The sequence below is a fragment of the Ursus arctos genome, unplaced genomic scaffold (assembly GCF_023065955.2).
Source record: "Ursus arctos isolate Adak ecotype North America unplaced genomic scaffold, UrsArc2.0 scaffold_2, whole genome shotgun sequence".
Lineage (NCBI taxonomy): Eukaryota > Metazoa > Chordata > Mammalia > Carnivora > Ursidae > Ursus > Ursus arctos.
Window position 1 is genome coordinate 68,403,451 of NW_026622874.1, and position 16,012 is coordinate 68,419,462.

Below are 16,012 nucleotides of genomic sequence, written 5' to 3' on the forward strand. Positions count from 1 at the left end.
TTCATTGCCATCCTCAGACAATAGCATTTATTAGATGCCATACCGCACATAAGATAAACTTAATCACAGCCTAGTGAGAGCGTGCATTCTAGAAATAAGAGGGATGAGAACACACCGAAATCGGTAAAATCAAAACATTAGACAGTACAAGTGCACATAACAAACATACTTCTGAGGTATCCAAACGAACTAGAGATTACAGCATATTCTCAGGGTTATATATACATTTATGTTATATCCCCAGCCTCCCCAGGGTGTTAATGCAAGGAGGGATGTCAAAAAATAAAAGACAAAAAACCGTAGTCAAATGGGCATGAAAAGATGAGTAATGATCATCCTGACATCAGATCAATAGCTCTCTCAATCCACAAAACTAAAGCAGATGAATATACATACTTCAGATGAAGAGCACTGTTCCTTTTTTAACGGATGGTCAAAGCAAAAACACGTTACTGCTGAAATCCTATAAGGATAACGAGTTCAATGAACCATTCAAAATAGACTAATTAGATAAGCTATAATTTGTCTTGTACACATACTCAATAAATTGGCACATTACTTTGAGCAAAATCGGCGGTATCATGCTGCAGTCATCAGAACAATGCCACTTAATTATATGGAATCTCAGAAGTCAAAGACTCAAAACACCACTTACTGTGAAATCTCACTTGTTTTCACTCCCTGTATACTGGGCTAGTCATCTTCTGTGTTAAATGGGGAGATGTGAATAGCCTATTAACTACTGCAACAAAGCTCTAAACAAAACCATATTGAGTCCAACTCCTTCCAGATTAACGACTAAATCCCACAATTTCTTTAGTTGAAAATATAAACTGCTGACATCTGAAATCTGAAATAATGCTGTTTGTATCAATGATGGCTGTTAATACACCCTGTTAATACACATTAAGTAACTGTTTGATACACATTTTCATCTATGCATTAACAACTGAAAACACATTTGTTCAAAAGTCAATTTCTTCAGTACAAAGTTCTCACCCTGCATAGTATGTCAACATCCATGCTGCAAAAGGCAGTGAAGCAACCGTTCATAACAATAGCTCTTGCGTTTCTCATCCCTGTATTAACTTTTATCCAGTATTTCTTAATACTAACATACTAGGCTAATATCTTTGAGTTAATGACAAACTGAAATCTAGCTTCATCGGTTGACACTGTAAACAGAAAGGTGAAAAAGCCATCATCATAAAAACAGCATGGATCTCACTGGTGGACTCACACCTTCCTCCGACTTTTTGGGCTCAGAGCAGCTTGAATTGCATCCAGCAAATGTATTTAGGTGTAAGTGCACAATAAGGCAACACTTGAAAATATGCCTCTTTTACAGTAACTGACACTCAAAGTTTTACTTATATTTAATTTTTTTCTGCATACCAGTTATTAACAATGGTTATTATACCAAAAAGGCATCTTAATTAATGTTAATGGTTTTATAAAAGTGCTATTTTTCTAAATCTCTTACGGAGGTTTGGCATAATCTTATAAAATCTGGAAAATAAAGAAAAATGTAAAACCTGAATTTAATTGTGAAGGAAGCCTCATCTGGGAAGGTGACTTCCCATATTGAGGTACAGAAGAGCATTTACGGCATAAATTCTCACCTTCCCGCATACTGTCATAGGAGCAAAGGAAAGCATGGCAGCTCCCATCTTTTATGTCAGCCCCATTCTGTCCAAGGTAGTCTTAGATAGTCTTCCTTACTTTCTGCAGTGGCTGTGCAAGTAGGGGCCTCTTTCCCAATTTCATTCCCTGCCCTGCAACTCTGTTCAGGCACTGAAGGCAGAAGCAGGAGAGCTGGTGTATAGTGCTTTCTGGTATTTAGCAAAGATTATTAGATCCTAAAGATGGCTGATAAGAAATCTAACTAGAAACCATCTTCCTACACAATTCTAAGCTCCCCAGAGCTCTGCTGAAGAACAACCTACAGATGACCTCACTTCTTTAGGACCCTAAAACCCCAGCAGACTGGTGTCTCATATTGAGCGGAGACATCAGAAAAAAGATTCTAGTATGACCTTGACATTCAGAGCACAGGGTCTCAACTGTGGTTATGCAAACAAGAAACAAGAACAACAAAAAGGGGGAGATTGGGTGAGCTGGGTTAGTCTCCATTTCCCTTACTCACCAGGAGTATTTTCTTGTCTCTGAACGGTGTTAAGAGCTTACAGCAGTAGCCAGCATCTTTTTGTATATTGTTCCCAATCTGCTGTTCTGTAGAAAGACCGCATCTTCCAGGTACTACTCTCCTAAAGAGGCCTATTATTGCTCACGAGGTTTCCCAGTGATAACCGCGCTTTAGTCAATGCTGTACTTCTATACTATTTCAGTAGAGTTAAGACATTCTCACATCCTGATCAAAAGTCCATTAAAAACTGGTTTTGCTAACAGGTACACAATCAATTTTGCTTTAAAGAGAAACTGTGTATGCATGTATATTTACAAGATTCCCTGGTTCTTTAACATTAGTGACCACTCCATTCAAAACCATTTTGCTCCTATATTTACATGTAACAGCGGTATCTAAAGACCTATATTGTCAAGTAGCTTGGTTAAACTCTTAATAGTTTTCTGTATGTATTTTTCTTTGGAGATCAGGAGGAAATTTTTTTAACCAAAATCCAACTAAAACCATAAGGACTGTATTCTGTAGAGTTTGCGATCTCTGATCTGATCATAGGGATGGGAGTTTGAACTGGAAGTCCTGGAGAATCTCTCTATTGCTTTATTACCACACACGTTAAGTCAGGCTTGGGATAAAGCAAAAAAGGCAATGAAAGGGTTCCAGGATGCGTGTGCACAAGGTAGTCTCCATGATGACCACCCTCACCCACCCATCATCTCAGCCTTCCTGGCTGCTTGCAGTCTGAACACAAATGCAGATACATAACAGGGCTGAAGAATGCACAGCCTTCAGTGTCAGAGAGACCCAAGGTTAAATGCCAGCATCAGCACATGCCTATTTTTGTCTTAGGCAAGATACTGTCTTTACCTCTGTGGGCTTCAGCTTCCTTGTTTATGAAACAAGGATAGCCCTTTCTCTGTCAGATTTATCCTGAAGATTAAATTAGATAATACACACCTAAAGCATCTAGCATGTTCACTAAACAATAGTTCCTGTTATTCATAGAAAGGCAGGAAATGTGCTTTGGTCGAGACTTAGAGGTAACTCCTTCCAGAGAGGAGCAAATATCTTTCCCTAGATCAAGCCCAGGCACCAGAAAAGGCTTCAGTCAGATTGCCAAAATTCCTTGCAAAGGAGTCACAAAGGCCAGTGGCATCAGATCTGAGAATGGAACTCCATGGATTCTAATAGCCGTTATGACACCAACTTGTCCACCTATTTGGGAACTTTTCACACCAGGCACAAAAGCTTCTAAACCACATCAGAAATTCACATGTGAAATATCATCTCTTACAAATGTTACATTTAGTTATAACCCAAAAAAGTGTAAGATAGAAATAGACAGATTACTTTCCTAGATACTACTGCAGAACTGGCAAAAAGAAAAAAAAGGAAATTCTCCTTCTTCTAAAACTTACTCAGAAACCACATAACAAAATTAAAAGGACTTCTAGGAAGACTTTCATTTTAATGAAAACTGAATTTAAAAAAAAGTTCCATATCATTCTGTGGCGCATACAAATGGAATGTGAACAGTGAGTGAGTTACTGAGTTATAATCCTGGCTTCATTCACTAGCTGTGACATTGATTATGCCTCCTTGGTTATAAAACAGAAATGATAGTGCCTAAAGCAAGGTTGTAGTGGAGACTAAGTGACATGTGACATGGAATGCATGTAAAGTGCCAGGCACATAAAGGGTAACTGGTCCCCAGTTTTCAGTATAGATACTGACAAGCACAGCATTAATGAAAACTTGCTATATTTACATGGTGGTTTCCATATGGGTTTGCTGATGAACAACGAGATGCATATTCAACCTGAAACTTTTCCCACACATGGTACATTTAAAAGGTTCCTCTCCTGTGTGGCTCTTCTGGTGGCATGCAAGCTCTGAGTCCAAAATAAAGCTTTTTGCACATGTTTTGCATTTATGGGGCTTTTCCCCTCTATGAATGCTCTGATGGGAAATAAGCTCAGAGACACGAAGGAAGGTCTTCGCACACTCGGGACATTTTAGGGGTTTGAATTTTGAGAACAAAAGTAAATTTTCCCCACAGTCGTTGCACTGTTCAGAGTCATCCTCATGGCCCTGCTCGGGGAGGACAAGGTGTGAGGGCTGCCCAAAGTACTTCACACAGTGGGTGCATCGGTACTGGGTGGCTGACATGTGCGTTTTCTCATGCAAAGCAAGATGTGTTTTCTGACCAAAATATTTACCGCAGTCAGTACCTTCATAGGCTTTTTTGGCAGCGTGGGTTTTCTGATGCTGTGACAATGCTGGGAGCCACATAAAACCTCTCCCACATATGCCACATGTGTGGGGTTTCTCCTTTATGTGGATATTCATGTGCCGAGACAGATGTGAGTGCTGGCGGAAGCTGCTGCCACACTCAGCACACTTATAAGGCTTCTCGCCAGTATGGATCCTCCTATGTGTCCTCAGGTTGGCTCTATGATTGAAAATCTTCCCACAGTCACCACATTTATACTTTTTCTCCCCTGAATGAGTTTTCTGATGCAAAACAAGGTATGAGTTATCACTGAAGCTTTCATCACATTCAGGACACTTGTACAAATTTTTGGCTTCTTCCCCAGGAAATTCAAGAATTTCAGAAAGTGCTCTGGTTCCTAAACATTGAGATAGTTCTAGTAACGGGGTTTGGTTTTCAATGGTAACTAATAGGCTTATGAACCTTTTCTTGCAAGCAGGAGCTCCACCTGATACTTTCCTTTCTGGGTCTCCAACTCCAGTGTGAGATTTTTTTGGGTAATAGACAAGGGGCACAGTGATGGAGGAGCTTTCTGGGGCAAGTTCTTCAAATCCCGTAGACTCTAGATTTAGCTGTTGAGAAATCTCAGTCTTGCCTTCCCCTCCTGTTGATAAAAACAAAACAAAGCAAAACATAGACAACACCCTCAAGTGGTACTGGGAAAAGAACAAGCTAGTTACACAAGGACCAAGAATCTGTAGATGGCTTATCCTAGAACCCAGACACTCATACTATACAAAATCAGGCCAGCAGGCTCTACTGACTTCCCAGAGGATCTAGTTGTTGGTGATCCTGTGAGGGGAGAAAGCAGAAAAGAGGTGTAACTAAGCTAGGGTCTATAGGATAGGAACTAAGGGCAATCTTGGTAGATGCTGTCTAGAGGAGGTTTCCAGTTAGTCTCCCGAGTCTCAGGAACTTTTCATCATTTAAGCAATCTTAAGTGACTGCTGAGCAACCACAACTAGAATAAGAGAGAAAGAAAGAGAGCAAGTGAGTGAGTATTCTACCTAGCAGAGAAACAATCTGTTATTAGAAATAGCTTTATTGTCACCAGGAGAGTTCTTCAAAATTTCTTTATCTCTCCTGGAGGAAAGATCAAGGTAGAGCTGCCATGCACACAGCAGCCAAATGATAACTGGTCTCACTGGACGGCTGACAAAACTTAGGCTGCCAAAAAACATTCTTTTTAAATATTTGTCCAAATATTCTTAATTTGTAAAGCCAACATATCAATATAAAAGGGGTCTTTCCTTCCAGAGAAACAGCCTCTGATTGCCCTAGCGCACTCCCTAGCAAGGATTTCTGGGCTGCAGCGTAGTGTGGGAATCCAAATGATACCCAGTAGTTATGCTGTCTTGAGGAGACCAAATTCAGGGATGCCAGGATGGCTAGAATTTGATAACAAAATACTGGGGACAAGGCAGGTGCCCAGGCAGAGCTCTGGACATCTAGGTAGGGCCCTGTTAAGACTTGGGCTGAATATTAATCTGTAAGTGCACATGAGGAAACTACCCTAGACTGGGAAAAGAACCATCAAAAAGAAACACACAGAACAGTCTTCAGAGTTCACATCATACATAGTTCAATAGTTCATGTTCCTGTCAGCCAAGATGGAACACACAAGATATCGGGCAGTATCCTCAGAAAGACATTGCCTTAAAAGCAGGTCAGATGGGCCCTAGACTGAAGGCTGCTCTGAATACACCCTAACAAAGCAAAAAGCAAGCCCTGAAAGGATCATACTGATCTCAAGTAACTGAAATACAAAGTCCAAAAATATTTTAAAAAATACAACAAAAGCGAACATCCAACAACATAAAACCCACAATGTTTAGCATCCAATCAAAAATTATCAGACATGTATAGAAGCAGAAAAATATGACCCATAATTAGGAACAAAATCAATTTACAGAAACAGACCCAGAAATGACACAGAGAATCAAACTAGTAGAAACAATGTTCGGATAGCTATAACTATACTTCTTATGTTCAAGAAGGTACAGGGAAACATGAACATGATGAAGAGAGAGGTGGAAAATATGAAACATGAGTTATGATATAGTTGCAAGAGTCAACCCTAGTCAGAGACAAACTCTACTCAGGCGTGGGAACATTTCTGCATATAGTTCCCCTTACGTGAAAATGGCATAGCACCCCCTTAAGAGTAAATCAATTTCGAATCTTTAGTAGATGATAGTAACCTATAGTCATGAGGTTTTGCAAGTAAAACTGTGAACTGACTTTAACACATATTTGGGAAGATTATTGGGTATGGCCATGTCTTATGCAAAACCACAGTCACTGTACTAGATAAGATTTTTTGTCTTTTAGAAATCATCTCCTTTGAATACTTCCCTATCATGCAAGTTCTTGTCATATCCACATAGATCACCCAGAGATAGGTTCCATGCCCCCATACCAACATGTGAATGACACATGAAATCCTGTTGCTAGAACTGAGTAAAGTTCCAAAATCCAGGAAAAAACAACTGCCTTACCCATCAAGGCCATATCCTCGAAACACTCCTGTGTAGTGTCTCTGCTGAAGGACCTCTGGGCAGGGTGCAGACTCACATACTCCTCTTGAGAAAAATACACAGCCAGATCCTCAAACAGCATTGGCCCCTGAAACAACATGAGAGCCCATCTCAGGACAAGAGGCCCCAAGGCCACCCCCTCACTCAGTTTAGGAAGACTGAGAAGAGCTAGAAATACCAGAACCAAGGGAGAAAGGGGCTTGGTGTAAAAGATTCCTGAGTGCTGGGGACTGTGTATAAATGGGTTCTAAGGGTGGTAGTGGAAACTGGGAAGGGGTAAAAATGGACATAATTTCTGAAGCAGTGGTATAAGGGCCAAGACGGTGAACTGTAAGAAGTTCTAGAAGAGAGTTCTAGAAAAGATGAGGGAACTCTCAGGGAGAGAAACCATTAAATACAGATGCTCTAAGGGAAAGAAAACTGAGCAGCCCAGGAAGAATCATGAAAAGGGACAGGGGTTCCAGTGTTCTCCTAACATCCTTCTGCTTGCTAGTCTCTCTCCTCCCTGCACATGACACTCACTGCTAAGCTCTCTTTAGAATCATGTCCAGGCTTAGTCCTCCTTCCCTTAGTTTACCAGTCTTACAAACCAACAGAACCTCAACGTGATTAAGAATCGCCTAGGGGTTTTGTTTCTGTGCTTATCAAAAGGTGTGGGATGTGCTTAGAAATCCGCAAGTTTGAGCAGCATTCCAGAAAGCCAATAAATTTTGAGGTACTCTGATAGCTTTCTCCAGTGGGCCCTGCTCCCGGTTGGTGGTTCTGAAAGGAAGAATGTGATAGGCCATTTCTCCCAAGTGCCTGGTCCAGGGACAAAGACAGCTTGATCAAAGGGCTATTTGGGGATCAGGAGCCCTCCCAACGAGACGGGCCCTCTTCCAAAGGAGGGCAGGCAGAGGCCGGAAAGTAGCGACAGGAACTGGACCCCGAGAAGGAACCTGGTCTTACCTGTACGCCGGTTGTCGGAAGCGTGGACGCCATCTCAGGGGGTGGGAGTGTCTTCCTCAAGTGGCCACACTGACTTCGAGACAGATCTAGGAGGGGAGAGAATAATCCTCAGAGGGGCCAGTTTGGCTGCAAAGCCCCTCCATGCACTCCCAAGGCTTCCTCGCTTTCCCAACCCCTTTAAAACCTGAGCCGAAGGCTCCTCTCCACAGGCCAGCCTCTGAAGGGCCGACTCCTGGGCCGGCCAGGTACCACCTACCGCTCCGAGACTAGTGATGTTAGAAAGTCTCCCGCTACCCGGGCAGAAAAAGCAGAAGGCGACGCCCGACTGACACTCTAGACCGAAAGCACAGCTACTGCTACGCTCCCACGCTCCTCTAAGCCGGAGCTGCCGGGAAAGCCGCCGGAAACGGCCCGCCCCCATGCTTTCATGAAGCTCTGCCCTGTGATTGGCCAGCGCTATTCCAAAGGGAGCAGTCCTTCTAGTGTGTTGACCAATCGAGTCCATTAACAGAGGGCCGATGATTCGCTGGGCATGCTGGGAGTTGTAGTTTTCCTTCCGTCTCTCAAAGTAAGTATTTCCGGTTCCGCTGCCTGGGTCTCCCGGGTGAGCTCCTGCCCGCTTACCTGCAGGCAGGTAAGTGAATAGGTAGGATGTGAAGAGGTAAGGTGACCCCGGAAGGACGTTATGTTTCAGGGAACAAGGAAAGTGAGAAGACAGGGAGACTCCGAACCCGAAGGACTATTGGCACCGAAATGTGGGTTCGGGCGGCAGTGCCCCGTGCGCTCAAAAAGTGGGTCCGACCAGGGTGAGGTGAGTGGCCAGGAATGCAAGTCCCAGTCTTGGCCTGAGCAGCCAAGTCCGCTGTATTTTGGGCGGACTGTGGGGCGTGGGCGAAAAGGGGTGTCTTCTGCGTGGACAGAGTTCAGATCAGCTTCGACCAGGTTGCTAGTCTCTGACCCAGTGCATTCTAGATGCGTTGTGCCCTGCGGCTGCAGCCGAGCTGAGCCAAATCAGGCTCAGAGCCACAGCGAAATCTCAAGCGGGAGTAGAGCCATTGGCTTGCTTTGCGAGACGCCTAAGCTTCACATTCGACCTGTCCCATTGCCACATATTTTACACTTTACTGACACTGGGTGTCATGGTGTATGGATTTGGAATTTAAAATTGAGTTCATTGTCAAGCTTTGCCACTGATTGCTTGGGTCATCTTGGCCAATATACAACTTTGCTTTCCTTGGCTGCAAAGAGTTCCAAATGCTTCTCCTCAGAGGGTAGTTTCAAATAAGTTGTCAGTTTACAAAGGTGTCAACTTACAAAGGTGAAAAAGCAAGGATGATAGATATACCTTAATAGAAAATACTGGGTAAGTCCCAATATATTTTCTTATTCTAGTGCTAATCATGTGCCTGTATCTAAAAGGTTACTCAAGAAATGGTTGCATGGTTATTGAAACAGTGTTATCAGAATTGGCAAAATAAGTAGTGGGAACGGGTGGAATATTAGACAGGACAGTTTCAGTTGCAAGTAACAGAAAACCCAACAAAACTATGTTCAAAAGTAGGGCAGGTACAGATTGGTTAATTCAGTGGCTCAGTGACATCATCGAGGTCCCAATGCTTCCATATTTCTCCTCCGCCATCCTTAGCATGTTGGTGAAAGTGACAGTGGAATCCACATAATACATGCAGACGTGCATTGTGCCAGATACCCATCCTAAACCAATCATTATCGGGTAAAAAGACGATACCTACTATAATTGGTTTTGACCAACCATGGTTCACCCCCTGGCACTGCAGGAAGGACCCAGCCTCCCCTCGCCAACTATCCGTACAAAATTAGGGTTCTGTTGGAAAAGAAAAAGGAGGAAGTAGAACAGATGTCAAATAGTAACTAAGAGCATCTGCCACAAGTGACATCTGTTGACAGCCAAGAGCTAGGCCTTCTGAGAATGGGTCACAAAAGAGGTATCTAGGGGCCCTAGGGAGAAGGAGAAAGGTGGGGAAAGGACAGATGGAAGAATGATAAGGAAAAATTTCCCCACAGGCTAGACCAATCCAAAGCCTAAATGCTGAAGAAGACCTAACAGCCTGGTACATGGAGGTCTAAACTGAAAGCACATTCATCATCAAATCATGGTAGTGCTCAAGCAGTCATCTAACCCCCCCCTTTGTGCTTATATATAATGCTATTCTTACATCAAGGATATCTCTTTTAGGGCTCAGATTCTCCTGATTTTGATTTTTGACCCTTTCACCAAGAACAAGAGGCTCTTGTAGCCTTTTCCTTTGAAATTTGGTCTCCTAATAAAGAAATAAACACAGTTTCCGATAACCAGAAGTGAAGCCTGTGGTATTAACTCAATGGATAACCAGATAGAGAGGGTCATCTCTGAAATGGGAAAGGAAACTAAACCTTCCCTTGACCCTCTAACTACCAAAACTAAGCAAGTAGATCAAGAAGGGAGCTTGAAAGATTGATCTTGCTTGAAGTAAAGAGATGAGATACCAAGTTCAAGACCAAGATTGAAGGAATAAGACTGAATTATATGCCTACCTTGGTTTTTTAAAAAAAATCAGAGATGCTTGACTATATATCCATTTTATGTTCAAGTCAAAGATTTCTTTAAAAGATTTTATTTATGAGAGAGAGAGAGAAGAGAGGGTGGGGAGAGGAGCAGAGGGAGAGGGACAAGAAGACTCCACACTGAGTGCAGAGCCAGATGCGGGGCTCAGTATCCAAAACCAAGAGTCAGACGCTTAACTGACTGAGCCATCCAGGCACCCCTCAAGTAACAGATTTTGAGAGTCAAAACTAAAAAATCCTGGGGTGCACGGAGACTGCTTAAGTTTCTCTCTCTCCCTTTGCCCCCTCCTCCCTGCCCTGCTCCCCCACTCTCTCTCCCTAAAAACAAACAAACAAAACTCAAAAGTCCTTTTGCTACAGCCTTCTGACAAGCTTCTTCATTTCAGCTTTTAACATATCAATAATAATACGTATGTATTAAAATTCTTTCTGTAGCCAAAGATATGCTGTGTCTCTGAAGATCACATTATCTTTTTAAAAATTAAAAATAACTTTTTATAGGAGCGTCTGGGTGGCTCAGTCAATTAAGCATTCAGCTAGGTCATGATCCCAGGGTCCTGGGAGGGTTGGGGCTTCCTGCTTGGCAGGGGGTCTGCTTCTCCCTCTCCCTCTGCCCATCACCCCCTCATGCTCTGTCTCTCATTATCTCTCGGTGTCAAATAAATAAATAAAGTCTTTAAAAAATAACTTTATTATTAGAAAAGCAGTATATGTGCATTTTAGAAAGTTAGAAAATACAGATAAGAAAAAAATAGAAAATAAAAGCACACATTCTTATCATTCAGAGATTACCAATGTTCCCTTTTAAGTATAGATATTTCTCCCTGGTAATTTTAAACATAATTTCCAGAACAAATTGCTCTCTACATTTGGCGTTTTTAACATTCCCAGACAGTACTGCTTTTCAGGGTCTGTGCCTTAAAAATAAGTATGTCTCTGGTTTTTACAGCCTTTGTATCTTTCGTGAGATGTAAATACCAACGAGAAATTGGCAGGCCCATATCAGGATGTACCAGAAGAGTATAGATAAGCAAGATTAGCTTTTTCTCCCAACTTCAGCAAGAGGCTTTTCTCGCAGAAATCCAGTTAGGATTGTGCTCTCTGGGCAGTTAGGAACCCTGGCTCACTAGTATCCAGTCTCTAATGAAGGGAATGATGGTTACTGGTCATGCCTGCAGGACTTCCTGTCACAGCAAGAGGCTCTCAGGACTTCGAAGCTAGGATTACCTCTAGCTGGGCAGGAATTCCTTCATCAGAGACTCAAAAAAGAAAGAGGAAGAAAGATAGAGGAAGGGAGGAAGGAGGAAAGAAAAGAAAGAAGGAGGAAGGAAAGAGGGAGGGAAAGAGGGTGGAAGGAAGGGAAGAGGGAGGAAGAAAGGAAGGGAAGGAAGGAAGAGAGGGAGGGAGCTAAGGGTCCTAACTTGTGCCTCCAATACATTAATCCTATGACCAGGAAGTGGTTTTGCTCTGTGTCAACTCTAACAGAATTCCTTCTCAGTCACTGAGGCTAGAAATGCTTCCAAAGGAAGATTCTGGACCTACTGATACTGATTGATTCTTGCAGATAGAAGCTGTAAGCAGAGGCTCCTGGAGGATGATAAGATCAGAGCATGCAGGTTGGCGAGTAGACAAGAGCACGGCATGCTTAGACAATTAATTCCCCCCCACCACCCCCCGCCAAGGGACCCTTCACATTGAGCCTTCTGAGATCAGGGGTTTAACTGTCTGAAACGCTTGGCCCAGGAGTGAACAAAAACAGCACGGCATAGCCAGGAGGGAAGTGATGGCCTTGCCTCTTTCTGCGCTGCAGCAGACAGAAAGGCTGTACCTGGAGGAATGAGGCACGGAGCCAGCCCGAGCGGGGAAAAGAGTTGCAGAGAGTGAGTGAAAGCCTGCTGTGTCTTGCTGTGGGTGATGCGCTCACAGTCAGAGGAAACCTACTGAAATGAAACCCATTTTATTAGTCAATATTTTTTAAAGATTTTTTAAAAATTTATTTATTTGAGAGAGGGAGAGAACACAGCAGCGGGGTGGGAGAGGGAGAAGCAGACTCCCCACTGAGCAGGGAGCCCGATGTGAGACTCGATCCTAGGACTCTGGGATCATGACCTGAGCCGAAGGCAGACATTTAACCAACTGAGCCACGCAGCCTCCATTAGTCAATATTTTTTAAATTACTAATACTGAATGACAGAGGGGGATAGTAAAACACATGCTTTTGCTTTGCTGGTAGATGGGTAAAGGAGCATATTATTTTATAAAGTATTTTATAAAGTAATTTGTCCCTAGTGTGTATAGCATGAGTTTTAAAACTATTCATACCATTTGATCTTGTAAATCTAATTACAAATATCTGTCTGTATTAATTGGGCATCTGATTCCATTAACTATACACAGAGACCCAAAATAACATTGGGTTAAACAAATAGACATCTATTTTTCTCTCACATATAATTCAAGCCAATATAACAGCTGTGCCCTGGAAAGCTGCCAGGGACCCAGGCTCTTTCTGCTTTGTGCTTCACTGCCAGTAGGGCATTTTCTCTCATGACTCTCAGACTCCCAGTCCAGCATGGCTTACTATCATGTCTCAGTTGCAGCCAGCAGGAGGAGGAAGAGGAGGGCGTGTCCCTTTCTTTTCAGGGCAGAACTTGGATGTTGCACCTGCCACTTCAGTTCACATCCCATTAACTAGAACTTAGTCACATTGTCAGAGAACCACACCTAACTCAAGGGAGGCTAGGAAACAATATTTGAGTAGCCTATGCCCAACTAAAAAGCACAAGTTATATCATGATGAGAAAGAAGAAGGAAGTAGACATTGGAGACAACTGGCGATCAGTGCCATGTTATCATAAGGAAATGTGTTGAAAATAGAAAATCATGAAGATGTTTATTGCAGAGTTATGTATAGTAGAGAAAAACTGGAAATGACCTAACGTCTAAGTATTTTTCCTCTTTCTCAGGAGGAAATATTACAACCAATTAACATGTCATTTTTTAGGAGTTTTATTTTTTTAATAGTATTGTGGCACATTCTTATTTTATTTATTTTATTTTGTTTCCGAGATCAGGCGCGTTCAGGGTGGTATGGCCGTAGACTATTTTATTTTGTAATATTTTATTTATTTATTTGACACAGAGAGAGAGCACAAGCAGGGGGAGCAGCAGGCAGAGGGAGAGGGAGAAGCAGGCTCCCCACTGAGCAGAGAGCCCGATGTGGGGCTCAGTCCCAGGACCCTGGGATCATGACCTGAGCCAAAGGCAGATGTTTAACCGACTGAGCCACCCAGGCGCCCTATCAGGAGTTTTTTGTTTTTTTTTTTTAAGATTTTATTTATTTATTCGACAGAGACAGAGACAGCCAGCGAGAGAGGGAACACAAGCAGGGGGAGTGGGAGAGGAAGAAGCAGGCTCACAGCGGAGGAGCCTGATGTGGGGCTCGATCTCATAACGCTGGGATCACGCCCTGAGCCGAAGGCAGACGCCTAACCGCTGTGCCACCCAGGCGCCCCCCTATTAGGAGTTTTAAACAACGTGGGGAAATACTAACATTAAAAAATTTTTAAGGGATCTCTCGCTGGCTGTCTCTATCTCTGTCCAATAAATAAATAAAATCTTTTAAAAAAATGTACTGAAGAGAACAATAAGGAGACATGCAAATGTTCAATGATCATCTTGGGTTGGTGAGCAAATGGTAATTTTTTTCTTCTTTATGCTCTTATATATTTTTCTTATTACGGTGAGTAGGTATTTCTTCCAAAACTAGTCTGGAGTTGGACTGCATGGGTTGAAATTGCTCTCAACAGCTCTAACATCTTGGATTCATTACTTGACCTCTCGAAGTCTCAGTTTCATAGCTGCCAAAGAGGGACAATGAGTGTAAATACCTCAGGTTCTACCTCATGTCGTTGTTAGGATGATTAAATGAGATACTACGTGATACAACACTCTAGCATATAAGAAGTGCTCAAAAGTATGAGCTTTATCATTGAAAAGATTTTTAGGGGCACCTGGGTGGCTCAGTTGGTTGGGCATCCCACTCTTGATCTCGGCTCAGGTCTTGATCTCAGGATTGTGAGTTCAAGCTCCGTGTTGGGCTCCATGCTGGGCATGCAGCCTACTTAAAAAAAGAAAGGTTTTTATTTTTATTTATTTATTTATTTTTAAAGATTTTATTTATTTATTTGACAGAGATAGAGACAGCCAGCGAGAGAGGGAACACAAGCAGGAGGAGTGGGAGAGGAAGAAGCAGGCTCATAGCAGAGGAGCTTGATATGGGGCTCAATCCCAGATCGCCAGGATCACGCCCTGAGCCAAAGGCAGACGCCTAACCGCTGTGCCACCCAGGCGCCCCAAAGAAAGGTTTTTAAATAAAAGTATTAATCAATCAGACACATCAACAAAGTCCAGATAGAGCTTCCTGCAATGACATGTTTCCCAAGAACTTGGAAGAAGGGGAGTAAGGCTGAATGCTGAGAATTAAGCTGAGAAAATTGAGATGAAATCAATTTCTGCAGAAATAACAGGTAACTTTAAGCAAAGCCTGGATAGTTAAGCAAGTTGTGATTTGTGGGTCTGAAAAGGAACGTGTTTACAGAGGGGCCTCACCTGAGTGGAACCAAGAGGAAGAAGAGTCAGTAAGAGTCTGGCACCCTCCTAGCGCTGCTCAGGCAAAGGAACGTTGAATGCATGGGACAGTCATTCCTGACAGAGAAGGCTCTGCTGTGTCGGACCAGGGCCTGAGTAAAAGATCTCCTTTAAAACTCTGTTTCCCTTCCTTGTACCCCTGCTCACCAAGGACTTCCTGATTAGTGATCTAGCTTCCCAGGAACCCTAATAGAGGAAGGGGCGTCTGGAGCAGGGATAGGAGTATTCCAGTGACCCTTAACCATTATAAGCCAGTCTTTGGCTTAAGCCTCAGTATTTTGTGAGTCTGAGCAGTAAGCCCAGTCTCAGGGTGTACTGACAATATAACTGGAGAACCAGACCTTGCCAGTAGGCTGGCCTGACCCTCCCAGACCGGCTAAGGGGCCACGTGGTTGCCCTCGGCTCCCTCTGTCTTGGTTCTGTTGCAGCAAGTAAGATCATCCTTGGTGACCTAACAGATACACTTGCAGCATTTTACATCAAAAGGGAATTTCTTTGGAAGCAAATATTTGGTTCTTGGTTGTAGTGGCTTTGATCCATGCAAACGTTAATAAACCCTTTAGGACCACGAATCAAAATAATCTCCCCCACCTCAAGCCAGTCTCGTGGAGCCTTTTCCTCCTCTGGGAGTGCTCTCAGGGTGGTCTAGAGCCCTCTCAGGCCAGGCAGATGCTGGTCAACCATCTACAGTGCTTGCCATGAAGGGGCTTGTTCATGGTCTATTTCTGACACCCTGGAAAAATGTTTTCAGGGTCTTCCTGGAAAGCCTGCCTTTTGAAACCCAGCTGTCCTCCTGGGTGAGTCAGGAAAGTATAGGCATCGTGGTCTATAAAATGGGGACAAGCATACCTACTTCTCAGAGTTGGTGGGAAGTATACA

At 43.1% G+C, this 16,012-nt stretch overlaps 2 protein-coding genes across 5 annotated transcripts in view; one reads left to right on the forward strand and one right to left on the reverse strand.

Annotated features, from left to right (window-relative positions):
* ZNF597 (zinc finger protein 597) lies at positions 1-8,312 on the reverse strand. Of its 2 annotated transcripts, none has more exons than XM_026520469.4 (4): positions 8,157-8,312; positions 7,901-7,986; positions 6,914-7,040; positions 1-5,019 (listed from the first exon to the last, which is right to left on the reverse strand). In XM_026520469.4, the coding sequence occupies exons 2-4, from the start codon at positions 7,931-7,933 to the stop codon at positions 3,908-3,910; spliced, it is 1,272 nt and encodes a 423-aa protein (XP_026376254.2). In that variant the 5' UTR covers positions 7,934-7,986; positions 8,157-8,312; the 3' UTR covers positions 1-3,907. The 2 variants fall into 2 exon arrangements, with proteins under 2 accessions (XP_026376254.2, XP_044247500.2); XM_044391565.3 differs by having other exon boundaries at positions 8,085-8,312.
* A 153-nt stretch (positions 8,313-8,465) lies between these two features.
* NAA60 (N-alpha-acetyltransferase 60, NatF catalytic subunit) overlaps positions 8,466-16,012 on the forward strand; it is a 39,073-nt gene continuing 31,526 nt past the window's right edge. For 2 of the 3 annotated variants that reach the window (XR_008960332.1, XM_057314976.1), the window contains exon 1: positions 8,466-8,534. The gene's annotated coding sequence lies outside the window, so the exon portion shown is untranslated. Of the gene's footprint in view, positions 8,712-16,012 lie in introns of all 3 variants that reach the window. The other variant, XR_008960333.1, reaches the window with a different exon arrangement.

Bases quoted from the DNA above. Each gene is read 5' to 3' on its own strand.
- ZNF597 (XM_026520469.4), bottom strand. From the start codon at position 7,933: ATGGCGTCCACGCTTCCGACAACCGGCGTACAG. The intron at 7,041-7,900 runs GTAAGACCAGGT...ATGTTGTTTCAG, and splicing joins TTCCGACAACCGGCGTACAG to GGGCCAATGCTGTTTGAGGA. The intron at 5,020-6,913 runs GTAAGGCAGTTG...TTTTATCAACAG, and splicing joins CGAGGATATGGCCTTGATGG to GAGGGGAAGGCAAGACTGAG.